Source organism: Ursus americanus, chromosome 12, assembly GCF_024610735.1.
Source record: "Ursus americanus isolate L20-20 chromosome 12, mUrsAme1.1.p, whole genome shotgun sequence".
Taxonomy (NCBI): Eukaryota; Metazoa; Chordata; class Mammalia; order Carnivora; family Ursidae; genus Ursus; species Ursus americanus.
The window spans coordinates 38797102-38824525 of record NC_142138.1 but is presented as its reverse complement, the minus strand read 5'-3'; the positions used below and the strand labels follow the sequence as shown (position 1 = coordinate 38824525).

At 36.7% G+C, this 27424-nt stretch overlaps 1 protein-coding gene and 1 long non-coding RNA gene across 3 annotated transcripts in view; one reads left to right on the top strand and one right to left on the bottom strand.

Moving 5' to 3' along the window:
* The window catches only part of LOC148109172 (uncharacterized), a 230015-nt gene that overhangs the window by 188248 nt on the left and 14343 nt on the right, over window positions 1–27424 (top strand). The window lies entirely within an intron of this gene.
* Window positions 10182–27424, bottom strand: part of CLCA2 (chloride channel accessory 2) — a 42948-nt gene continuing 25705 nt past the window's right edge. For both annotated transcript variants that reach the window (XM_045801359.2, XM_087866075.1), the window contains exons 11-14: window positions 26347–26617; window positions 23156–23326; window positions 19729–19962; window positions 10182–11268 (exon numbers count right to left, since the gene is read on the bottom strand). In XM_045801359.2, the coding sequence (XP_045657315.2) occupies window positions 10826–11268; window positions 19729–19962; window positions 23156–23326; window positions 26347–26617 (1119 nt within the window). In that variant the 3' untranslated portion in view covers window positions 10182–10825. The remainder of the gene's footprint in view (window positions 11269–19728; window positions 19963–23155; window positions 23327–26346; window positions 26618–27424) is intronic.

The following is a 27424-nucleotide window of genomic DNA, read 5'->3' as shown; positions in this document are numbered from 1 at the left end:
TTTGCCTGGCCTTCCCTGCTGACTAGGCCTTGGCTACTTGCTCCATGGAGAGTCCGTGCTGCTGCCACGACTGCCTCGTCTCCTCATCTTCGTCTCATCTTCTCTGCCTCCCCAAGGAGAGGGCCTAGTTTAGTATGGCCTCTACTGAGCTGGAGTGGCAGCTCCACTCTCCTCTGGGGTCCAGGTTCGGCCTAAACAGATCCACAGAGGCTTTGGCTCAGAAAGCGTTGTTGGATGGCACGTGGGATCTGGCTTTGTCAGAGGCAACCCAGATGGGCCAGACAACACAAACCCGAGGTCCAGGGAGGTGACGCCCTGAGTGACAAACTTTGGCCAAAGGTGCAAAGTATTTTCAGCATCCCAGAAGTCTCTTTTGTGTTCTCTTCTAGTCAGAAACCCCCAAATGGTCATCACTATTCTGACCTCCATTGCCACATTGATTAATTACACCTGTTTTCGAACATCATGTAAATAGAAATACACAGTACATCCTCTTGTATCTGGCTACTTTCATATAACATTTGCTGCATGAAATTCAGCCATGTTGCATGTAGCAGCAATACGTTCTTTATCCATTGTATTCCATTTTAAGAATATAGCACAATTTGCTTATGGGCTGCTGTTGATGAACATTTGGACTATTTCCTGTTTGGGACTATTGTAAATAAAACTGTAAGCATTGATTTCCGTTGGGTATATACCAGGAGTGGAATTGCTGAGTCACAGGGTATACATATGTCTAGCCTTATTTAGTTAATCTGCCAGACACTTTTTGAAGTGGTTTCGCTGGTTTTTGCACATTTCTACCAGTATGCAGTACTGTCAGTCCTTATGATTGTAAGTGGGAATGTAATCATACTGTACTGTGGTTTTAATTTGCATTTTCCCTGATGACTAATGTTGTTAAGCACCTTTTCATATACTTTTGGTCATTTGGATTTCCTCTGTTGTAAAGTGCCTGTTCAAGTCTTTTTGCCCAGTTTTAATTAATTAATTAATTTCTAAAGATTATTTATTTGTTTATTTGTCAGAGAGAGAGAGAGCACACAAGCAGGGGGAGTGGCAGGCAGAGGGAGTCTAATCTTTTCTTTTATGGGTAGTGTTTTTTGCATCATATTTAGGACAGCTTTTTCAAGTTTGTGAAAATATACAGTATTCTGTTCTGTATCGTTCTGCCTTTCATATTTAGGTCTGCGATCTATCGCAAGTTGTTTTTTGTACATAGTGTAAGGTAAGATTCAAGATTTTTGTCTTGTTTTGTTTTGTTATCCATTATGGATGGCAAGTAGGCCCAGACCATTTATTGAAAAGACCATACTTTCCCCCACTGAATTGCAGTTGTGCTTTTTGTGAATGAGGTGGCTGCAAATGTGCGGGTCTGTTTCTGGACTCTTTTTTTTTTTTTTTAAAGATTTTATTTATTTATTTGACAGAGATAGAGACAGCCAGCGAGAGAGGGAACACAAGCAGGGGGAGTGGGAGAGGAAGAAGCAGGCTCATAGGAGAGGAGCCTGATGTGGGGCTCGATCCCACAATGCCATGATCACGCCCTGAGCCGAAGGCAGACGCTTAACCGCTGTGCCATCCAGGCGCCCCTCTGGACTCTTTTCTGTTTCATTAGTCTGTGTGACTCTTCTTACCTCAGTAGCATAGAGTCTTGATTATTGCTGCTTTGTATGTCTTGACATCTGGTATCATTCCAGATTTGTTTTTCTTCAAGATTATTTGGGGATATTTTAAGTCCTTTGCATTTCAATATAATATTTAGGATCAGCTTTTCAATTCCACCGAAAAAAAATCTGGGTTTGATAGGATTGCATTGAATTTATATATCAGTTTTAGGAGAACTGACACCTTTATAATACTGAGTCTTTCAATCTATGGACATAACTTGTCTCATTTTAGGTTTTATTTAATTGATCTCAACCATGTCTTACCGTTTTCAGGGTAGAGGTCTTTCATTAGATGTACTTATCGGGGTTTTTTTGGGGGGGGTGCTATTATAAATGATATTTTAATAAATTTTCATTTCCTAATTGTATATTGCTGGTATATAGAAATATAATAGGTTTTTATGTATTGACCTTATATTTAGTGAGTTTGCTAAATTCCTATTATTTTTAGTAGTTTCTAGATTCTTTCGGATTTTGTATGTATATAATTACACCATCTGTGAGTAATAACCTGTTTATTTCTTCCTTTCCAATCTTATGTCTTTTGTTTCTTTCACTTATTATACTTGCTAGGATTTCCTGTATAATGTTGAATACAGTAGAGAGAATGGATATCTTTTTTCTTGTTCCTAATCCTGAGTGGAAAAGCATTCTATATTTTACCATTAAGTATGCTATTATCTAGAGATATTTTGTAGATACTTTTATCAGATTAAGAAAGTCTCCTTCTATTCCTAGTTTGCTCTGAGTTTTCTTTTTTTAAGTTATGAATAAATATTGAATTTTATCAAAATTTTTTTTTATTTCATTTTTAAAGATTTTATTTATTTATTTGTCAGAGAGAGAGAGCACAAGTAGGGAGAGTGGCAGAGGAAGAAGCAGGCTCCCCACTGAGCAAGGAGCCTGACGCAGGACTTAATCCCAGGACCCTGGGATCATGACCTGAGCCAAAGGCAGACACTTAACCAACTAAGCCACCTAGGCATCCCAGAGTTTTATCAAATGCTTTTTTTGCATCTATTGAGATGATCGTGTGATTTTTCTTCTTTGTTCTGGTAATGTGGTGACTTACACTGATTTTTCAATGTTAGATCAACATTACATTTCTAGCATAAATTCTATTTGATCATGATATAGTATCCTTTTCAATTTGCTAATATTTCGTTTAGGATTTTTGCATCTATGTTCATGAGAAAGATTTGTCTGTACTTTTCCTTACTTGTAATGTTCTTAGCAGGTATTTAGTATCAAGGCTATCTGCCTCAAAAAGTGAGTTGGAAAAGAATTTCCTCCTTTTTTTATTCTCTGGAACAGTGTGACTGAAACAGATACTACTTCTTTCTTAAAATGTCTTTTGACTATTGCTTTAGCTTCATTATGTAAGAATTTCGATATGTCACATTTTAGTTATCATTCAGTTCCAAGTATTTTCTAACTTTCAAGTTCTTTTTTTAACGTATGAGCCATATAGAAGTGTATTGTTTAATTTCCCAGACATTTAGGGATACTTTATGTTATTATAGATTTAGTTTCACTATAGTCAGAAAACATACTCTAAAATTTAAATACTTTGCAATTTGTTGAGACTTGTTTTTTGAATCAGATTGTGGTCTATTTTGATAAAATCCCCCATGTGCATTTGAGAAAAATGGGCATTCTGCAGTTGTTAGGAATAGTGTTCTATATATGTTAGGCCAAGTTGGTTAATCATATTATTCAGATCTTTTTTATTCTTATAAGTTTCTTATCTGTTTGTTCTTTCAGTTAGTGATAGAGTTGTGTTAAGATCTCCAGCTATGATTGTGAATTTGTCTATTTTTTTCTTCTCTCTCTCTCTCTTTTTTTTTTTTTTAGTTCTGTCAACTTTGGCTTTATGTATTTTAAAGCTGTTATTTGCTGAATACAAATTTAGGATTGTTATATCATTGTCATTATAAAATGTCTTTTCTGTAGTACCTATAATTTCTCTAATATTATTTCTTGCATCAAATCTACATTTTTATGACATTAGCTGTGGTATATTGGTATTTAAGTATTGAAAAAAATAAAGCAAAATAAATACAACACAGCCAGCACAATTAAATATTTAGGATCAGCTTTTCAATTCCACCGAAAAAAAATCTGGATTTGATAGGATTGCATTGAATTTATATATCAGTTTTAGGAGAACTGACACCTTTATAATCCTGAGTCTTTCAATCTATGGACATAACTTGTCTCATTTTAGGTTTTATTTAATTGATCTCAACCATGTCTTACCGTTTTCAGGGTAGAGGTCTTTCATTAGATGTACTTATCGGGGTTTTTTTGGGGGGGGTGCTATTATAAATGATATTTTAATAAATTTTCATTTCCTAATTGTATATTGCTGGTATATAGAAATATAATAGGTTTTTATGTATTGACCTTATATTTAGTGAGTTTGCTAAATTCCTATTATTTTTAGTAGTTTCTAGATTCTTTCGGATTTTGTATGTATATAATTACACCATCTGTGAGTAATAACCTGTTTATTTCTTCTCCTGCCTCCACCTCCCAGTTCATTACTTCTTTTAGTAATGGCCATTAAGAAACAGGCATTCATACACTATTGATGTTAGAAAAATTGATACAAATGCTTTGAAGGGAAACGTTCACCAAAATTTATGTGTGTATATCTTTTAACATAGCAATTCCACTCCTAGGAATTTACCCTACAAATACACTCACAGAGGTGCATAAGATTATATGTACAAGGATAATATAATTTGTCCCTCAAAGTCTACTTTATAATAGCAAGAAACCAAATTATTCTAATGTCCTTTAATAAAGGAATAAAATGTATGTGAAATAAATAAGTTAATAAATAAACTTATTTATTTCACATCTATTTTGTTTATCACATCCTACTTAACCATCTGTATTTTTATAATAGCATGTATTACTTTTTTAATTGAAACAAATTTATACATAAAAATAAAAATTTTGGATTAAAGATTTTTTTTTTTAAAGATTTTATTTATTTATTCGACAGGATAGAGACAGCCAGCGAGAGAGGGAACACAAGCAGGGGGAGTGGGAGAGGAAGGAGCAGGCTCATAGTGGAGGAGCCTGATGTGGGGCTCGATCCAGTAATGCCGGGATCACGCCCTGAGCCGAAGGCAGACGCTTAACCGCTGTGCCACCCAGGCGCCCCTAAAGATCATTATTTTGAAATCCTAACTTGTTGACTAAGAGTCCTGTCTTCTCTACCCTAAATTTCTAATTTTTCTTTTTACTTTTCTATTCCACTCTCTTTTTTCCTTTTATCTTCTCTGTGTTCTTGTTTCTTTCCTATACTGGTGTGAAGTGAGATCATGTGAATTTTAGAAAAGTTCCTTTTGCACGTTTGTTAATTTATATTGCTTCGGCTCAACAGAGCCAGTGAGGTAGAAAGCAATTGCCCACTGTACTGGATAGCTTCCTCCTTCTTGTGCCCTTGAGGCAGTTGCTCTCAGCATTTTTGATAAGACTCTTAGCCTGTTGATAAACGGGAGTGGAGAATGCAGTGGGCCGCAGTCTAGGTCACTCTCCACCCAACCTAGGAACCATCTTGCTGATAAGAGTTAGATATTCTAAGTGCAAGAGGCATTTATGGAGGGAGGCATTCCTTTTGAGCTTTGGAGTCAGGCTCTAATTACCTCCATGATTTGAGTATATGTTTCTGTATCCTTGAGTGCTTCTCTGTCTATCATAATGTACTTCATAATCAGTATCCTTAACTTTCATGTTATTTTGTCTTTCTCTTTGTGTCTGATCTGTGCTTTTTCTACATCCTAAGATACACAATAGATCAGAATCTCATTTCATCAGAGCCCATTTCTCATCTAACCTTCCCTCTGCTTCTATTCCTCATTTCCCTATACTTTAAATTCATAAATCATCGCACAGATCTTAATATGTAATGCACCATCCCCCAACTTTATATTCATTCCCCTTTTTAATTTTTTCATCAATTAGATTTTCTACCAGCATTTTGAATCTGGATCCTCTAACATGGATGATTTTTGTTTTATTTAAAACATTTTTTCTCTTCATTCTTGTCTTCTCAACCTCACTTAAATCTGCCTCACAGTTTTGTGTCCCCTCACAGTTTGACTTCTTTAGCTCAAGATAATGCATTGAGGTTCATGTACATTGTTGCATGTGTCAGTTGTTTGTTTCTTCTTGTTGCTCAGTGGTATTCCCTTGTGAGGTAATACAAATAGCAACATTTGTTTTAGCCATTCTATTAATAGAAACTTGATTGTTTCCTTTTGGGGGTTATTATGAATAAAGTGGCTATAAAAATTCTTTTTTTTTTTTTAAGCCTTTATCTATTTATTTGAGAGAGAGAGAGTACAAGCAGGGGGAGCAGCAGAGGGACAGGGAGAAGCAGACTCCCTGATGAGCAGGGAGCCGGATGTACGGCTCCATCTGAGGACCCTGGGATCATGACCTGACCCAAAGGCAGATGCCTCACTGAGCCACCCAGGTGCCCCTAAAGTGGCTATAAAAATTCTTGAGGAAGTCTTTTGGTGGACATCTTTTCATCTCTTTGGAAGTAGAATTGCTGGGTCAAAGGTTAGATTTATGCATAACCTTTAAGAAACTGCCAAGCAGTATTCTCAAGTGGTTGTACACTCACCACTGTAGGAAAATTCCAATTGCTCCATATCCTTGTTGACATTTCTTATTGTCAACCTTTATTCTTTAGTCGTTCTGGTGGGAATGAAGAGGTATTTCATTATATTTATTATTTTCATTTGTTGATGACTGATGGTGTTGATAACCTTTATGTATGTGCTTATTGGCCATTTATATATTCTGTTTGTCAACTGTTTAAATCTTTCACCCATTTTTATTGGGTTCTTTACCTTTCTATTACTGATTTATAACAGTATTTTTAAATATATATTTTATTTATAATTTATAAAATATTATATATTTAATTTACAATTTTTACATATTCTAAATAAGACTTCTTTGTCAGATATATGTGTTGTGAATGTTTCTTTCACTCTAGTTTGCCTTTTCATTATTAACAGTGTCCTTTCATGAGCACAAATATTTAGTTTTGATGCAGTCCAGCTTATTTTTTCTTTTATGTTTAGTGTTTTCTCTGTTCTAAGAAATCTTTCTACACTAGAGTTGTGAAGACATTATATTTTTTCTAGAAGTTCATATCTTAATTCATTTTTATATCTATGATTCATCATGAATTCATATTTTTATAAGGTGGGAGTAAAATTATTTCCCCAAACATATGTTTAGTTATTCCAACATCATTTATTGAAAACAACTTTGCTTTATCCATTGAGTTGCCTTCCCCCATTTGCCATCCCTACACTCACAGCCATCCCCACATTTGTAGAAAATCTATTGACCATATGTGTGTAGGTCTATTTCAGGACTCTATATTCTGGGATATGTTTTATGGCCTAGCTCATGATCTCATTTGGTGAGTGTTACATGAGCACTTAGAAAGAATGTGTACTGTGCACTAGTTGGTTGCAGTGTTTTATAAATGTCAAGGTTAAATTAGTTGATGATGTTGTTCAAATTCTTGTTCCATTGTTGAATGATGTTCCATTCTTATTGAGTCTTTCTATCTAATTGCCACAATTTTTGACAATGGGAGATTTATATCTCCAAAGTTGATTGTTGGTTTGTCTATTTCTCTCTGTAGTTTTGCCAATTTTTATTTCTGGTATTTTGAAGCTCTATTAATAGGTACATGCACGTGTAGGATTGCTCTATCTTCTTAGTGAATTTATTTTTTATCATTATAAAATGGCACTCTTTTCTCTCTTTTCTCAAGGCCTGTTTTGTCTTATAGTAATATACTAACACTAGCTATCTTATGCTTAGCATTTGCACAATATACCATTTCCTTGTTTCATTTTTTGACTTCTATGTCATTGTATTTAAAATGCACCTATTATAAATTCCATATAGTTGAGTCTGCTTTTTTTTTTGTCAAATCTGAAAATCTCTGCTTTTTAGTTGAAGTGTTTAGTCTGTATATATTTAATATAATTATTAATTTAGCTGGCTTTAAGTCTACCATCTTGCTGTTTGCTTTCTGTTATTTCCCTCTGTTCTTTGTTCCATTCTACTTTACGTGTTTTGTGTTAATTGGTTAGTTTTAGTGCTCCATTTTTATTGCATTTATTAGCTTTTTAGGTATATCTTTCTCTATTACTAATGGGTGGCAAGGGATTTATAAATGCATCCTTAATTTATTCCAGTCTACTTGAATATACAACTTTAAGTGTAATGTAAGTAACTTTTAACAGTATAAGTCCATCTGTCACCTGTCTGTTTTGCTTTTGCTGTCATATATCTTACTTAATTATGTTATTAATAAAATAATACATTGTTTTAATTTTTACTTTAAACAGTTAATTGCTTTTTAAAGGAATTAGAAGTAAAGAAAACCAACAATAGATTACATTTACCTATTTATAATTTCCAGACATCATTTCCCTTTAGATTAAAGAAATTACTTTGGTATTTCTTGCTGGTGAACATGATTTCAGCTTTTATTTATCTGCCTTCATTTTGAAAGGTATTTTTGCTCAATATAGAGTTCTGCATTGGCAGATTTTTCTTTTGGCACTCAAAGATGTCATTTTGTTGTCTTCTGTCCTCAGTTGTTTCTGACAAGTAATCAGTCATTATTCCTATGATATACTGAGGTGTTATTCTCTTTGCATAGATCCTATGTTAGGTTTACTGAGCATTTTAGACCCATGGGTTGATAGTTTAAGTCAAATTAGGAAAAATTTCAACTAATATTTCTTTAAATATTTTTGTGCTCCATTTTTCCTCCTTCTACTTCTGGGATTCATTTATATGTATGTTAAACTACTCGATAATGTTCCACAGGTCATTTTGACTTTTTCATTTTTTAAAAATGAAATGTTTTAATTTTCATGATTTCCATTTTCCTGTTTTCAAGTCATCTGATCCTTTCTTCTGTAGTACCAGTCTGTTGTTAATCCATTACAAAAATCTTCTTTCATACACTGTTTTTCTGTTTTAGTATTTTCATTTGCTTCTTTTTAAAGAATTTTGGCATCTTTCCTGAAATTTCTTCTCTATTCATTACCTATACTATCATTTCCTATAATTTCTTTATCATATTTATAATAGTTATTGTCAACTTATTGTCTGCTAATTCCAAATCTGGATCCATTTTGCATCTTCTGTTGACAGATTTTTATTCTTATTAATTATGGTACATATTTCTTGCTTGTTGGCATGTCTGTTGATTTTTTGTTAGATACTGCATGATGTGTTGCAGAGACTCTGTATATGTTTTCTTTTTATGGGTCATGTTCTAGCAGTAGTTTAATTATTGGTGCATCATCTTGATTCTGTGGAGACTTGGTTTTAGGCTTTGTCAGAGCAGATCTATTTCAGTTTTGCTCTTGTTCTAGGGCATAACTTCAGTCTGGGGACGTGATCCTTGAAAAGAGTTAAATATTTCTAGGCATAATCCCCACTATCTTCCCACACCTTCTTAAATAGACAGGAGTGAAGGAGTAGTATGAGAACCTGGCTCTACTATTATATACCTCAGCTGTTAACCAGCCCAGTGCTTTGGATTACTCCCTTAACCATTTAATTTCCCTATCTATAAAATGAGGAAAACATTCAAAGGCTCAAAACCCACCACACCCCATCTCAGTACTATATAGTATCAAATCATTGAAGCTACAGAGAGGCAAATCCCAGGATAGCAGGCATAATGGCAATAGAGGGAGGAGGGACTGACTGCCTAGGAACTTGAAGTCTGCATCAGCAAAAATTTAGGCACTGTGAGACTTAGAATATAACAGGTCAGACCTGGGATGTAGTCTAAGCTGCAAGGAGACAGCCTGGGTACTGAGATTTGCTGGTCATTTTACCTCAGCACTGGCCTGAGTCTCTGACTCAGGCTTCTTTCTCTTTCCTCTTGTCCCAATTTCCCACAATTCCCTCCCTGCTTCTCCAGAATTTAATCAAATTTTCATTCTTAATTGATCCTGGTTTTAAAATAGATCTATTTCACAGTATTATTTACATTTATCCAATAAAGTTTAAAGCTCTTTAATATACAAGGCAAATTATTCTATTGCTCAATATCTTTAAAAAATAAGGATAATAAAATTAGATGAAAGATAATTTTTATTTCCTTGTGACCTGTGCTTCACTCTCTACTCACCTCCCACTCCCATAGGTAAATAACCTTTGATGGAGAAAGGATTCCAGAATCTTCTTTAAATAAAAGATAGAATCAGTTAATCATTTCCAAAGGTCAGTTTTTCCCTCCCCCAGGGTCCCCCATGGCCTCTTCTTTGGTTGAAATCAAATAAAACTATACAGCCTGTGTATGTATTAAAATAACCTCAAAATTATGTCTTTATTCTTTACTTAAAGCCTTTTGAGAGTTATAACCATTTTTATTGAATAACACCAAGGCAATAACTTGGAAAGCTGCTTTGATGAGAATACAATCTCATATGCAATAAATTCAATAGACCTCTGTTACAACACTAATGTCAGGGGACAAGGATAATACCCACATTTTAATGTTAACTCTTACAGTGAACAAAGATCTCTTTGAGCACAAGCAGTGGGATTTGATCTGTAGTATAGTTAACCAAATGGCAAGAGGTGAAGAACTTTACAATAGGGTCCTCATATATAAAATGCAGCTTGATCTTTAGTCATAAAAAAGCAACCTATTCTGAAAAGGTAAGGGAAAATACAAATTAATCAAAGTAACTAAGCAATTGCTTCATAGAGACAGTTATACCAACCTCCTTTCCTCTACCTGGGGCTATTTTTCCTCTACAATAAAACAAGCTTTTCTTGACTCTGGTTCAATCTTGCCCTTGCCTTTGCTTTTAAAGACATTACCTTGGAGGATAATTTTTATTATTCCGTCCATACCCAAAGCTTAAGCATTCCCTAACTTCCTTCCAAAAATGAGTGTTATCAAAGATTCTTTTGTCTGTTTACCATGTAAAAATCTGATCCGTATTATACAAAAACTCAAAGCATTTTTAATAGTTCTGATGTTAATTTGACTTTATTGGTATGTTTTTGTAAAGTGTAAAGGCCATGGATGTTATATCTAAGAAGAAGGTACCCTGTACATTTGCTCATATTAATTTTGTTCCATTCTTTTTCTTATCTGCTCTCTTTTTCCTATTTAAAATACAGTGTGTTACAACTATAGTGAGGCAAATGATTCCTATCAAACCCACTGCTGTCAAAACTCCTTTCAATATAAGATTGTCTCTGGCAAGTATAGGAGCAGAATTTGGGGGAATAAACAGAGATGCCTGGGCAATGTTAGATACAGCAGACTTTAAGGAGTTCTTATCTATTGCTCGTATTGCTACATAAATTCTGTGGCTTTCTTGTGTCTCTCCATCAGGTTGGTGGTCAGGTCCATTTGTGAAAAGCTTTGGTGAGAATGTAAATACCTCCTTGGTGCCAGCTTGCTGAGGATTTAGCTTTGATGTATTCACTAAAATGGCATTGTTAAAGTCATCTTGAATATTCCGTAAACTTTGACTGATTCTTATTTCATAGCTGTTAGCTGAAATTAAAAAATATAAATGGAAAGGTTAAGTCACTTGGGTAAGTTTTCTAGTTTATTAGAAATGACTAAAGAGAATAGCAACAAAATTCAAAATACCTAGAAATAAACATAACAAAACATTGTATATGAACAAAACTTTAAAACACTATATAAGAACTCATATTGAAACCTGGACAAGAGGAAAAACTTATTATTTTTTTTTAATAGGAAGATTCAGCATAATAAAGATGTTATTTTTCCGTGTTATTTTGTAAATTTGTAAAAAATAATGATTCTATTAAAAGTGCCTCTAGAGAGCATCTGGGTGGCTCAGTTAAGCATCTGCCTTTGGCTGGGGTCATGATCTGGAGTCCTGGTATCTAGCCACACATCAGGCTCCCTGCACAGCGGGGAGTCTTCCTCTCCCTCTGCCCCTCCCCCTGCTTGTGCACTCCCTCTCTTTCTCTCTAGCTTGGTCTCTCTCAAATAAATAAAATATTAAAAATAAAATAAAATAAAAGTGCCTCTAGTTTCAAGCTTATTGTAAAACTTAAGTGGAAAATAAATAATCAAGCTTGGCTATATAAAGACTAAAAATAGCAATGTGGAAGGACTAAACCTATAAGATAGAAAAACACTGTAATGCTTCTATAACTAAAACATTGTAGTACTGGTGCATGAATAAACTAATATCTAAAAATAGGCCACAATACATCCAGGAATTTGGTATATGATAGAAGTAGAATTCAAATTAATGGGGGAAAATACAAATTTCTTGATAAATGATGTTGTGACAATTGGGTAAAATGATGTAAAAAAATAAAACTGGATCCATATCACAAACATTTTTTTCAGGATAAACTCCACAATGATCAAAAATTTTAATGTAAAAAATTAAAATATTAAGTATTTAGTAGGAAACAATAGATAAATTTCAGTATAGCCTGGAAGTAAGAAAGGCCCTTCTAATTAAGACTCAAATTCAGAAGCCATAAACAAAAAAATTGATAAGTATAAATACATAAAATGAAAAACTTCTACATGGAAAATATCCTCTTAAGCAAGATGTAAGCATAAATGTTAAGTGACAAAAACATGTGTTACTTAAATCAAAGGTAAAAGTTTAGTTCTGAGTTCTGGTAATGGCTACGTGGCTTAGACTAACTCTCCAGAATATAACAGGTATGAACTCTGAAGAAAGCAAAAGACAAAACAACAAAACAACACAATGCTCTTGGAGCACTGCATTCAGATAAAAATAGACAGAAACCAGAGGTGTTACAATCCTTAAAAGAAGGAAATCAGAGTAGGAATGATTTATGTTTGTACAGCTTTTCCTCTTAAGAAACTTCCCTCTCCTGTACAGATACAATAGCTGGAATGGAAAGCCAGCTACATTCGGGATCTTAGAAATCAGAAGACTGAGAAGGGGATTGCCCAAGTAGCTAAAAGTTGAGGGAGCCAGAGAGGGACCAGCCCCAAAGCTATGCATTAACTTTTTTCAAACCATTGGAAGACTTCTAATTATTCATGTATGGGTGAAACATTAAGGGCTTAAGGGACAAACAACAGCTAGAAGGCTGAAAAACTGAGCAGAATTTTATGCTAATGCTCACCAAGAGTATAGAGTTTGGAGTGTGAGTCTTGTCAAGTTAGAGGAGCATGGTAAATATCTGAAGATATCCATTAAAACTCTGAAAGAGCCATGCATTAGGAATACAGACTGGGTTTCAGAATTAAGGGATATACCCTGGATTAAGAGAAAACTGAAATAGATAAACCCTAGCCAAAAGTAAAACCAAGCCTCCTCAAATTCAAGGTGAACCAAGCTATGAATTAAAAAAATTTCAAAACTCTTGGAGTGCCTCGCTGGCTCAGTCGGTTGAGCATCTGCCTTTGGCTCAGATCATGATCTCAGGATCCTGGGATCAAGTCCCATGTCGGGCTGTCTGCTCAGCAGGGAGCCTGCTTCTTCCTCTGCCCCTCTCCCACTCTCATGTGCTCTCTCTCTCTCTTTCTCTCTCTCTCTGAAAGGAAGAGAAAGAGGGAAGGAAGGAAGGAAGGAAGGAAGGAAGGAAGGAAGGAAGGAAAGAAAGAAAGAAAGAAAGAAAGAAAGAAAGAAAGAAAGAAAGAAAGAAAGAAGGGATTTCAAAACTCTTCAGAAGAATATAACAGATTCCAGAGTCTATAATTTACTACCACATGCCCAATATACAATAAAAAATCCCTAGACATGCAAAGAAGTAGAAAATATAATATATAGTCAAGAAAAATATCAGGAAATAAAATGAGTCACAAATGACTGAGATTTGAAATTAATAGACAAGAACTTTAAAATAACCATGATGAGGGCACCTGGGTGGCTCAGTCGGTTAAGCATCTGCCTTCAGCTCCTGGGATCCTGGGATCAAGCCCTACATCAGGCAGGGAGCCTGCTTCTCCCTCTCCCTTGCCTATCACTCCACCTGTTTGTGCTCTCTCTCTCTCTTTCTCTGTCAAGTAAATAAAATCTTTAAAAAGAAAAATAACCATGATGAATATGATAAAAGTTAACAGGACAAGTTGGATATAGTGAATGAAAAGATGGGAAATTTGAGGAGAGATGGAAACTTAAAAAAATAAGAAAATGGAAATTCTAGAATTGGAAAAAAACACAATGAAAAAATTCATTTGCGAAGATTAATATCAGATTGGACACAACAGAAGAAAAAAATCAGTAAGCTTGAAGACAAGTCCATAAAAATCAAACTGTAGCACTCAGGACAAAAGAGAAAAACAGAATTTCAATGATCTTTTTGATCCACTGACATATCCATTTAATGTATGTGGGTATAATATAACATAATAATAATATAATATAATACAATATCATATCATATCATATCATATCAATATTATCCAGGAAGAAAAGAAGAAAAAGAATAGAATAGAAATTTTTTGAAGATATATTAGCTGGAAATATTCCAAATCTGGTCAAAAAGATTACTCTACAGATCCAGGAAAGTCAGGCGTCCCCAAACAGAATATATATCAGGAAAACCACACTGAAGCACATCATGGTCCATCTGTTGAACACCAAAGATAAAAACAATTTAAAGCAGCCAAAGGGAAAGAAAAACACTTTATACTCAGGAGAATAACACTAAGAATGATAGCTGAGTTCTCATCAGAAAGAAAATTGGGGCCATAAGACAATGAAATAACATATTTAAAGTACTGAAAGAAAAAGTTATTGCCCTAGAATTTTATATCTAGTAAAAATGTACTTTAAAACTTAAGGTGAGTTGAGCACATTTTCACATAATTGACTCCTGAGAGAATTTCACCTGAAGACCTAAGCTATAAGGGAAATGATGATAGATAAAAATTTAGACCTACAGGGAGGAAGAAGACTAGAAATAGTGACTGTATGGGTTACTAAAAAGAGTCATTTTTTTCTCTTTAAAATTTATCAAAAAGATGATTGTTTAAAACAGAAGCCATAACAATGTGTTGTGGGCTTTATAAAAATGTAGTAGTATGATAAAGACAGCAGGACCACAAAAGATGGCAGAGGGTACATGGAATTATACTTTTGAAAGATTCTCATGTTATATATGAAGTGGTATGACATTAATTCAAGGCAGACTGTGATAAGTTAAAAAAAACTGCATGTTATAGAACAGCTGAATTTGGAAAAGCTGAGGGCAGGAATTTTACTATTTTGATTTTCCTTATATTGTTTTGATTTTTCAAAATTGGAGTAAGATACAAAATTGGAGTAAGATTGGTGGACACTTCAGAGACTGAGCCACCCAGGTGTCCCTAAAATTTATCATCTTAGCCATTTTTAATGTGTAACAGTTCAGGGTATAGTTCAGTACTTTTTAAGTGTTACATTCATATTGTGCTGTTTTGATTTTCAACCATGTGAATGTATTACCAACTCAAAAGTAAAATTATGAGTAACAAATAATTATGAAAAAAATGGAAGTCACCTGTAGTACAACCCACTCTAATACTATCATAATTCTTATCGAAAATGGCCAAAAATAGATTTCAATGAATGGAGCAGCTTCAAAGGAGGATTTTGTTCTGAGGAATGAAAACCATAGGACATTCCAATTTTTAATTTAAAAACGAAAATATTCTGATGACTATGTTTTGAACAGTTTCCAAATCTATAATAATTTTTGATAGTGAGACTGTTTCTATTCCTGAGTAGTAATTAGAATAAAGCATGCTTAGAGAAGGTTGTCAAAACAAAATAGGCCTATATTCAAATTTATCAATCAGCCAGTTCCCTCAGAGTGAACCCACTTGGAACTGAGTTGCTTCCTGCTGTGGTTCAAATACAGGGGGACAGATATGGATGAGAAGCGAGGCTGACCACCCACTCTACACTCACAGTGGAACATATCCATTGTTCCTATGTCCGTTGTTCTCTCTGGAGAAAGCCCTCTCCGTGGTGCTTTCCCAGAGTCTTCTCCTAGATAATGAAACAAGTGATAGTTCATAAGCCTTAGCATTGACAAAGATTTTCCACATCCACAGCTCTCTCTGTGTGAAATTGATCACCTCATTTTAAAATAAAAAGGTAGGGACCTAGGAAGTTAAATGTGCTGCCATAGTGAATAGTTAGGAAATAACAGTGCTGGAAATGAATTCATTTCTTCCACTCCAAATCCCATTACTTTCTACTATGAGCACCTATTAAACTTTATGCAGGACAGCTGGGCAACTGCAAAGACTCAAAGCAAACTCAGCTCATATTCATGGAGAAGCACCTTCCGTTACAGTACTTGTTATGTTCCCTCTCTCCTTGTGAGAAAGAGAAGTCAGGCTGGTTCTGCATCTTTGATCTCATAGATATATATATCTCTAGATTTGGTCTCTCTTTTTTTCACAGTGTATTTTAACCAATGAAAGTAGCTCTGTGGCCTTGGGCAAGACACTTAAACGCTCAGGGTCATTCTCTTACATCTGAAACAAGGGGGTCAGACTAGCACATCTTTAAGATCCCTTCCATCTCCAAAATGTTACAAATGCTGATATTTACTGAACACTTAGTATGGACCAGACACTGTTTTGATCCTTCTCTGGGCCTTACCTCATTCAATTCTCTTAACAATGCTCTGAGATAGCTACTCTTACCGTCTGCTTTTGCAGATTAATAATCAGAAGTTGAGGGAAATTAAGTATGCCTCAGGTCACACAGGTAAAATGTGGTGTGTCTGACTCCAAATCCCAATACCTTAACACTATACTGTACAGCCTCCCACTCGGCTACCCTCCCTCCTATTTCCTATTTCCCAATAACTGCTACTTTTCCAGTTATTGAGGCTTACATCTTCATTAGCATCTCTACCAGTAAATTCCTAGTAGGGAAAACTCTGGGCTTGGACTGAGGGCCAAGACAGGAAGTTGAAGACTTGGTTCCATCTTCAGGGAGCTTACTGAACTAACAGTGGCTACTTCTTCTCTTCATTTGAAATCCAATTCATCCCCTAAGGATTATTTTAGGTCTCTCCTCCATTACATGTTCTTCCAGCTTAGTAGTATAACAGGATTAGAGGAGGTAGTGGGAAGGACAATTGCTGTCACTGAACAGCTTCTTCAGAAGCAGCACATTTTCAACAATTTTTAAAGATAGTACATTGTAACAATGGTTATAGAAGAACATGATGAAACGATGTCAGAGGAAGAGTGTGAAAGTCAGGCTGTTAGGCACGTAGGGAAGGTAGTCAGTGCAAGGAAGGAGGTACAAAATTGGTGCTTTTTGGATTCTGGCCCCCCTCCAAAGCCCCTGGTGTAAGAACCTGGCCTCTCCTCTGCTCCCACCCACACTGATCTCTATAGCCTTTTAATTTCTGTGGCTTCCAAACCATACAAATGGCACTATGTTATCTTATATTATGCTTATATATTGTTTAGTGCTGTGCTGGGCATTAATAGTAGCTTAGTAAATATATTTTCACTGTAATTTCTTTTTTTAAAGATTTTATTTATTTGTCAGAGAGACAGAGAGTGAGCACAAGCAGGTGGAGTGGCAGGTAGAGGGAGAAGCAGGCTCCCCACTGAGTGATGTGGAATTCGATCCCAGGACCCTGGGATCATGACCTGAGCTGAAGGTGGACGCTTAAGAGACTGAGCCACCCAGGCGTCCCTAATTTCTAAAAAGAAATACAAAGGAGATGGAGAACATGCTTGGTACTCAGTTTTAGCAATTATTTTACCCCAGACTTTTAATGAAAACCCAAGGAGGTAACCCATTTCCATAATGCCTAGCCTGTATACATAATGGTGATCTGATAATGTTTTATTCATTCCACATAATTGGCCATCTTTTCTAGGATATTGTGTATAATAAAGAGCTGCCAATGGATAAATACTGATATATTTGTTCATATATGAGATATTCATTTATTGCTAACAAGGTTCTTAAGAATTGTGTATAATAAAGAGCTGCCACCTGGATAAATAATGATATATTTGTTCATATACGAGATATTTATTTATTGCTAACAAGGTTCTTAAGAACATTTTTTATCATTGTAAAGCCAGAGACATAACCCCATTATTTTTAACTCTGGTCATAGAGGTGAGGACAACGCCTTTCTAGACAGTAATTTGTGGGGGAAAAATGGGCAATGAAAGCACATGTTTATGGATTAAACAGGTCAATTTTGCCATTGCTGAGTCATCAAATCAGTTGTGACAGTGATTTCAGCAACTCAGTACACATCCAGGCATTCCTACCACTTATCTTTTGTGGTTTATGGTTCTGATATTATAACAAGCCAGATCTACTTCCATCATCCCGCTCATCAGTGAAGTTGCATGAAGATCTCTATTCCCTTGATTAATGCCCTTTGTGGTACCAATTCTGAAGTCCCATATGGTTGTATTTCTTCTTCTCAAGCCATTAATAACCACTGACACTGCACACTTTCTTCCTAGTCTTTTAATTCAGCAGTGTAGTTGAAATTCCTAGGGCTCTTGAAAGGAACAGTTTCCAGTAGTAATGGGAGCCTGAGCATGCATTTGTCTCTTTCAGCACAGTAGGTGTTTCTGAGGCAGTGAGGAGAGCGAGAACACTAGGTTCTCACCAGGTGCCACTAGGTGGCACCACTCTTACCTTTAAATACAGATGGGAGCATTTGTGGCTCCTTACTGTAAATAAAAAACTAGGGAAGGCAGTAACAACACAAAGCAGCAGCCCAGGAAATTTGGCACACTTTCTCTTCCCTCTCTGATTTTATATGTGTCACTTCATTTCTTCTTTACAATACCTTATGAAATAAATATTTGTAGTCCTATTTTCCATAAAAGGAAACTGAGGCCAATAGAGGCTAAGAACTGGCCAAAGATCAAACAGCTGGACTTAAAGCCAGAGTGGGAATAATTTTTTTCCTGACATGTAAGTTACAGCTTTTTCCTTTATACAAAGGACATATCCATCCCAGAGTTTCAATCATTCATTGTACATCTCCAATCTTTAAATTAGGAGAATCCTTAATTCAGAGTGTAAAGTATTTCACTTCCTCCTCCTCTGACAAGAGATTTTGATGAAAGAACTGGAAGGCAAAGAACAGTATTGATGTTCCTCAGCAGCACAGAATTATTGGTAATTGAGATGCTTTCTGGTGAATGTAGTAAATGGATAGAGAATTACAAGCCAAAGAAAGATGACCCGAGTTGGGAGCAAGACTGGCAAAGGCCCAAGGTGGTCACTGTTATTGACCGATATTGACAAAATAAGTTCTCAACAGAGAAGGTTGGTTCCTACAGGCATCTCAATCAGAGGCAACAGGATATGAACTATTTAATGTATAATCATTGATAACCATGTTTTGGTGATGGCAAAGATGTTAGAAAAGTTATTCTCTGAGGAAGGTTATTTTGTTGAGTTGCTACAGGGATCAAGAAATGATGCTGGAAGCCTGAAGCCTGGTGTAGGCCTTAGAAAAGGGAATGTTAAAAACTTCATCAATGTCCACCCACATAATGGAACCGGTTCTAGTCTCCCTAACAAAAGTGGTGGCCAGAAGTGGGGGTGGAAAATGCACCAAGTTTTGCATGACTTATGGGAATTTCCCCCCTAATCCTGACTTGTAAATCTTCTAATTCACTATCCACTATCTAATCTTCAGAAAACTAAATACCGCCAGTATTTGGAAGCCCATGCTCTGTAATGCAGAACCCATTTCTGTGGACTAGACCACTGTTACATATAGTATTTATGTTTCCAGTCAAGATTTCTAGATGATCAGTGTCAGTTCGTTTACCAGGGCCTTCTCAATTCTGGGGGAGCTGACAAGCTCCCATTACTACACTCCAGTATATAAGGCCCCATCAACAACTCAAAGGTTTTCATAACAACTCTCTGCAGCTTTGTCAGCTCAAAGCCCCCAAAACTATGTGTACGCAGCTAATGCCTGACATAGTTATTAGAAATGCCACCTGGTAGAAACACAGTTAGTGAAACAAGAAACCTACCCTGGCCGTGATCATAGTCTTCTCCAGGTGCTGTCCAAGATAAATTTATCTTCTCTTCCACTTTGACAGCGTGCAGGTCAGTAATTTTGCATGGTGGAAACACATCAGGACGGGGGCCGGCTGGAACTCCCAGCACGGAAAAGGAGCCTCCTGAACTTATTCGGCTAAAGCCCCACTTTTGCTCCTCCTCACTCCTGCCCACTGATTTTCTTGGGCCATTCATCTGAATGTTGCCTGTGACCAAAAAAAGAACAGCCAAAACAACAAATGGCAATCTCCTGAATAGTTTGTTTTTGAGAGATTCTGGAGAGACGTTTTAAAACCTTTTTTCTTTACTACATCCTTAAAATAACTGAGTTTGTTTATTCCACAATTAATTAATTAATTCGTTCATTCGTTCATCCATTCTTTCACTAAATAAATATTTTGAGGGTAGCAATCACAGATGAGAGTGTCTGGATGGAATTTATAGTCATACTAATAAAACTGTATTTATAAGTTGTGATAAACATAAGGAAAAAAGGCAGGGTGCTGTGAAGAAAAATAACACAGGTACATAATTTATAGTGGTATCAAGGAAGTAATGTTTAAAGGCATCCTAAGGGTGAGTAGGAGTCAGCCAGGCAGAGTGGAGGTAATAATATATTAGACAGAGGGAACAGGTTGTGTAAAAACTCTGAAGAGTTTTGCATAAAAAGCCTTGCAAATTAGAAAAATGTAATTAAAGCAAGGAAGAGAATAGTTTGAGATAAGACCAGAGAGAGAAGCTCATAGAGGGCCTGGCAGGCCACTGTAATGAATTGAGAGTTCAATCTTATGAGCTGTGAGGAAGCAGGGTAGTGACATGATCACATTTACTTCCTAACAGGTCACTGGGGCTGCTCTCATTAGAGAAGGAGTTCTAGTGAAGCAAGCAGTGGGTCATTAAGACAGCCACTGCAACAGTCTGGACAGGGGAACATCCAGGGTGGGCTGGGTGACAACAGTGGGGAGGGTAGAAGTAGGCAGTTTGAGATGTGATTTGGAGATAAAATCAATAAAAGCTGGTGATGTGTTTGATATGGAATGGTGAAGGAGAGAAAGTTGGTAGAAAAAAGAAACAACTCTCAGGTTGCTAAAATGAGCAACTTGGAAGGAGAAGCAGGCTAAAGGGAAGGAGACGGAAAATGTAAGTTACAAGGTTTGTGATTCCTTTAAAACATTTAATTGAAGATGACAAGTAGCCAGTTAGACATGGATTTCAAGCTCAAAAAAGAGGTTTTTATCTAGATTTAATAATTTTGAACTTAGGAATTGGGAAGTTATAGGCACATAGATTTTATTACAGCCATATGGGCTAATGAGGTTACCTAATAACAATTTCAACTGTAATGATAAATAGCATTTATTGAGTGCCTGGGTCACTGTGTGCCAGGTACTTATTTAAGTACCTTATGTGTATCGACTATTTAATTTTCCTAGCAATGCTATAAGAAGGGTACAATTATTATCCCCCTCCCCTTTCAAGATGATGACACTGAAGCAAACAGAAACCAAGTAACTTGCCCAAAGTCACACAGCTAGCAGTAGACGTAGGAGCGAGGTTCCACACCCAGGCAGTGTGGCTCCAGATGATAGGGTAAGAAGGTTAGGCCTGACCTCTGAGAACTGCCAACACTTAAGAGGCTTGATAGAAAAGGAGGAGCCAGAGAAGGAGCCTGACAAAAAAAAATTCCAGAGCATAAGAGGTAATTATAGAAGCCAGGAGATGACAAAGGCAAAAATCAATCAGCTATGTCAGACACTGCTGAGGAGTGACATATATTCTTTGGATTTAACAGCAGAGTGATCACTGGTGACTAGGGCTGGAGCCATTCGAGTGGGGGGGGGGTTGGGTGGAAGTCAGATTGCAGCAAACAGAGTCGTAAATTGGAGGTGAGAAAGTGCAGGCAGAAGGTTTAGGCTAATGTCAAGGAAGTCGATAATAGGGAGGTGGACAGTACCTGAAGGGAGACTAACAATAAAATTTGTTTAAATATGGGATGATAAATCATGCTTGAATGCTGCTCAGAGGGGTCAGTAGAGTGGGATCATGCAAGGGTGAGCTCTCAAGGCTTCTGGATCGGCAGGCTGGATGGGATGCAGAGCAGATCCAGTAGAGACCCTGGCCTTTGGAGAGGAGAAGGATGCAGACATTGTTGTGTCTGGGGATTTGGTGGTATGAAAATAGAGCAGCTTCCATTTCTTTTTTAATGAAGTGTGCGCTCAAGGTGGTCATCTAAAAGTGAGTTGATAAAGTGAACGTTATGTTTAATAGACATGCCTAGGGAAACCTGCCTTTTTCTTTCTACGTTGCTAAGAGCCTCTACAAAATACACAGATAAAAGAACAAGTCTTATTCCACCTGCTATTCCAAGTTCCTAGGACTAAGCCTGTCACCTAAAAAGCCTTCAAAAATGTTTGAGGTATAAATGAAAGAAGGAATATTTATTTATAAGTATTATAGCTAGATGCAAAATCATGTCTATGCAATAAAACCATGTTACCTTGCAATTTAATTTACACTGGTTTTGAAGTAACCCAAAGTAAATACATGGGAGAGTAAATTATGTTTTAGGCAAAACTAAAATTATCAGGAGATGCAAATTCATTGGAACATCTTGATTATTTTCTACTTAAAAGTACATAAAGACCAAAAATATAGAATCATGTTATAAAATAGGTATGATTAGTTAGCTGCTAAAATTCATGAAAAGTATTCATGAAGATTCTGCAGTTTTGGAAATAAGAATGTTTAGAAATGTTTTCTGAGATTGTTTAAAATGATTATAGCATATTTTTGTTTGTCTGTTATTCTTTAACCACTGGTTCCCTTCAGGAACTATAACAATGGTTTTAAGGAAAGGCGTGTATCTTCTATTTATTTGGTGCTTTTCTCTTGAAGGAAAACAAGACATCTTTAGGAATCACTCAGTTGTCTGTAACATCCAAACTCATATTTATTTAGGAACTCATTTTTTGTGTTGATTATTTGGGCTGATTGCTTCCTTCTTTCAACTGCTAACAACTTTTGCCTCTTTTTCTTGCCTACCTCTATAGGGGAAATACAGGAACTGTAACTGAGAAAAAACTCAGTAAATCTCTCTATCTGTTAATAGTTCTGATGAAACAGCCATGAGAAAGAGGTCAAAATAATGACTAAAATGAAGATACCAAATATCTGGGGGAATCATGTATTGCCTTCTGATTGACTACCATGAATCACTGAGGACTGAAGAGGATAGCAACAAATTACACACTGACTTAAGCTTAAAGAGTTTTGAAATTCCATCTCTCTTTCTCCTACTCTTCTCTCTCATACACACACACACACACATACACACACACACACCCCAGAGATATATACATTAAATGATGTTACTCAAATAACAGTGCTCATGATTCTTACCATTTGCTATGTAACCTGGTACGTACATAGCGCGACTCCGTGGAATAGAGTAGGCGAGGCCGCTTACGCTGGGGGAGTGACTGACATGCACTTTCAAGCTATATCTACCATTTACAGCAAAGGAGAAAAAATACCTCGAGTAAATTCCATCATTTTTTATGATATCAGCACCTGTATATATAAAAAGAAAGCTCAATGTCAATACTTGTCATCACAGTTGATTACTAATATTTAATTAAATCATGAAATAATAAGCTTTATTCCCTTCCTTCTTCCCATTTTAACAAATCCAGTCATGGTCATATCTACTTTTAATATTAAATTCCAATGGCTCCTTAGCTTCTCTCTGTGATTCCTTAACCTCTGAAAAATTATTTTCTGAAAGTGAATGAGTTGTGCTTCAGTGCTAATAAAGCATATAATGATCACCTTTAAAGGTCTCCTTCTTAGCATTGAAAATAATACTAGTTTTTCATGGAAATCAAGCATATTCTTTTTGTTTATGGTTACAGACTCTTTTGAGATAAAAGCTATTCTGTTCCCAGGAAATAAATATAGATGCACATATATGCATTTCATACAATTTCAAGGGATTTATAAACATCCTACAGCCCTGATGAAAAAAAAAGATCTGGTAGTTGATAAAGTAGTGATATTTAATTTCCTCATTAGATGGTACACGGAACTGTTGTTCTAGATTCTGAGGGGTTTGCTGACTTGGAGTTTGACAGGCTTTGGTTCTATCCACTGTGTTTTGCTTCAGGAGGCATTTGGAAAGCTTGGCCAGTGCTACACTTCTTTCCTTTCCTTTTACACTTAGCCTTGGACAGCAGTTCAATTCCAAACCGAGTCCATGACTGAATGGCCGGAGACTCCGACTCCAGGGGAGCTGTGGGAGGTATAGCTTAGCCCAAGTGTAGAACACATTCACTCTTCAAGTGCAGGTGGCCACCCTGGACAAATGGCTTGTCCTATCCTAGAGTCAATTCACACCACATACTCAGCCCTGGACCCTAGCTCTGTATTACCACTGAAGTGCTCTCAAATCCCCACTGCAGAGGCAGGGCTGCTCCTTAACATGAGAAAAGTAGGAGTATATTGAATTAAAATAAAAAGTGCTGCACAACTTATTATCATAGTAGGCCTAGAAATTTTTTATCTATTGGAAAGAAATAAAATCTTGGTATTTAGTGGTTTACTGATTATCAGTTCTATCTGTTTGTTAAGAAATGATAAAGGAAAATCTCTCCATGCCACAGTTACTACCCCCACCTCTTTTAATCCCTGAGTCAGAAAGAAATGGGAAAGAACACTAGCTTGGGGGTTGTGGGACTTGGTTATAAGGTCTGGATCCACCACTCAGTAGCTATAAAACAATCTTTCTGAGCCTCGGTTTTCTCATCTATAAAATGGCGACAACTTATCTCACAAGGCTGTCGTGCTGATTATCTCAGCGTGTTCATGATAAAGCACATTTTAAATTATTAAGCACTTCATAAGTGTACATTTTATTATTAATCATGAATCTGGCAGCAGATAAATACTGCTTCCATTATAAAAATAAATGTTAGCTATGTACATATGTGTTAAATATTGGGGGGAAAAACAAACCCTAAATTTACACTTTGAAGCCTAAGCAATACTTTCTATTGTTTCTTTCATTACAGTTTTTTGGTTTTTTTGGGTTTTGTTTGTTTGTTTGTTTGTTTTGAGAGAGACAGTGTGAGCAGGGGTAGGGGCAGAGGGAGAGAGAATCTTAAGCAGGCTCCATGCCCAGTGCAGAGCCCAACGCTGGGCTCGATATCATGACCCTGAGATCACGACCTGACCCACAATCAAGAGTCTGACGCTTAACCAACTGAGCCGCCAGGCACCCCTAGAGTATAAATTTAGACATCAAATAAATGAAATGGTTCCAGGGAATAAATGTAAAAGCTGTTCAGCTGACTCAGGTGATCTCTCCTAAGAGAAGAGGATCTGTTCTCCAGGCCACCCACAGGCTGAAGCGAAGGGGAAGCGTGTGGCCATGGATAAGCAATGAGAGCATGAGATGTTCATCTGGATCCGTTCCAATAGGCAAAATAAGAGGACTTCTCTGGTGTCCCTCTGAAGTAGATCTGAACTCAAATTCTTTGAATGAACTTTTGTTTCATAAATGTCATACAAGATTGCCCTGGCAAGATGCTAATGGGTTGCCAAACCTAAGACTCTTGAAACATAATTATCTTTGAAACACCAGAGTGCAGGAGTATGGTTTTATTAGTAGATCAAACACTTGTGGCTGCCCACATAGATGTTGAGGTCTATTGTCATTCTGAGAATTTAGTTTAGGGAAAAAAAAGAACAGGAAAGATAAAACAACAAAGGAGTTTGTTTTTAAGTCAAAAAGAGTTAGTCAGAAAGAGTCTAGGAGCTGCTATTTCCTGGCCTGGTGCTGTGCTGTCTGTGAGGTGTGATGATGAGGCTCTGAGCTCCATGTGCAGAATGAGCACTTGAAGTAGGGTTTTGTTTTCTTTACTTTGTTTTCCCAGTGGTGGGAAAATCTCTGTCATGATTCCGCTAGGCTTGCTGGCCTGGTCGTCTTGTGAGCAAATCAGACATGTAAATGCACTGGCTCTTCCCTCTTACAACCTTGCCACTTGGCTAAAGAATAGTCTGGGGTTATCTCCTGGGTCACAAGTTCAGTTTTCAACTTTTCTTTTCACTACTGGGCCCGAGGAGACCACCACTGCATCTTACTTCTTGGGTTTTCATTTGTTATTTTAATTGTCCAATCTTATTATTTCAGTGAATAATACAGCTGGCAAATCTTAGAGGAATATGGGCATGTCACAAGGACATAAAAGCTGTTCTGTGTGACCTCAATGAGTTGCTAGTGTCACTGGCTGAATAAAAGCCAAGACCCAGGTGTCAAGCAACTTCCTCCCACCCTTTTGCTCACTCCACAGCCACACTGAGGAACCTCAAGGAGACTCTTCCCAAGTTCACATTCTCTTTCCTTGCACAGATGTGACCTGTAGCTACTCAGTATGCCAGTGACTCTCTTGAGGACTTGAAAATCTCGAGAGATTCAATGAGAAAAATACTTGAATTGAAGGACTTATACAGATAAGCTTAAGACTGATACTGCAGCATCATAACACAATGACAGTTCTTGAGAACATGAAAAACGACATGACATTCCGTGTTACCTGCTCCATTGTCAAAGAGGTCCAGTGCGACAGGATCTGCAGCCTCTGGCTCAATTATAGCGGTAACGGTGGCATTAAGAATGGGATAAAGCCCCTTTCTCACATTTGCATAAATCATCACAGGATGGGGAAAATGGGTGCTATCTCTTTCCACAAAGGCTTCCACAGTAGCAGGGGGCATGGCTGAGCTGGAGGCGCGAGAGGTCACTGTCACTTTCAAGGCTTGAAGAGAATGGTGAGTATTGTTCAGTGTGTAGGTCCAGAGCCCAGGCTGCAAAACAAAGTCTTTTTGTTTTGTAAAATGTGAAGAGAAAAAAATCAACCCTTAATTTTAAAGCATAAGTCTAAGCTCCTAGGGGTTTTAATTCACATTTTTAGAAGACAATGATAAGTATCCAGCTTCAAAGTATTTTGTAAATATTAACTTGAGCCCCTTTACCCAAAAAATATTTCAACATTTTTATTCCTTTTCTACAATTGAGAAAGTTATTGCAAACTAGGTGGACAATTATGATTTATGTAAATAACTGGATTAAAAAGCAATAGTATCCTTCCTTCCCTTCATGTTCCTCAATCCCCAACCTGAATGTCCAAAAATCTCAAGCAACAAAACTCACATACACTATTACAGACCAAGAAAAAGAACACTTTTTTTTTTTTAATAAATTAGGATTCTACAATGTCTGTGTTGAGTAATACATAGAAATATTGCTAAATACCACTCTCTTTTGCCCCTCTAGGCTGCCTGGGGGAAACCTGTGAAAGAATATCAGAAAGAAAAAAAAAGCTTAAACTACAAATAAGAGAAATTTGTTCTTTGGATAAGATTATATATAAATATCCTTTTCCCCCCATTCTTGCTGTTGCTTCTTTATGTTTAATTTTTAGAGCGAGAGAGAGAGAGTGAGCAAGCATGCACAAGTGGGAGGAGGGGCAGAAGGAGAGAGAGAGAGAGAGAATCTCAAGCAGGCTCCACGCTCAGCACAGAGCCTGACGCAGGGCTCGATCTCACAACTGTGAGATCAGGACCTAAGCCTAAACCAAGAGTTGGTGGCCTAACTGACTGAGCCACACAGGC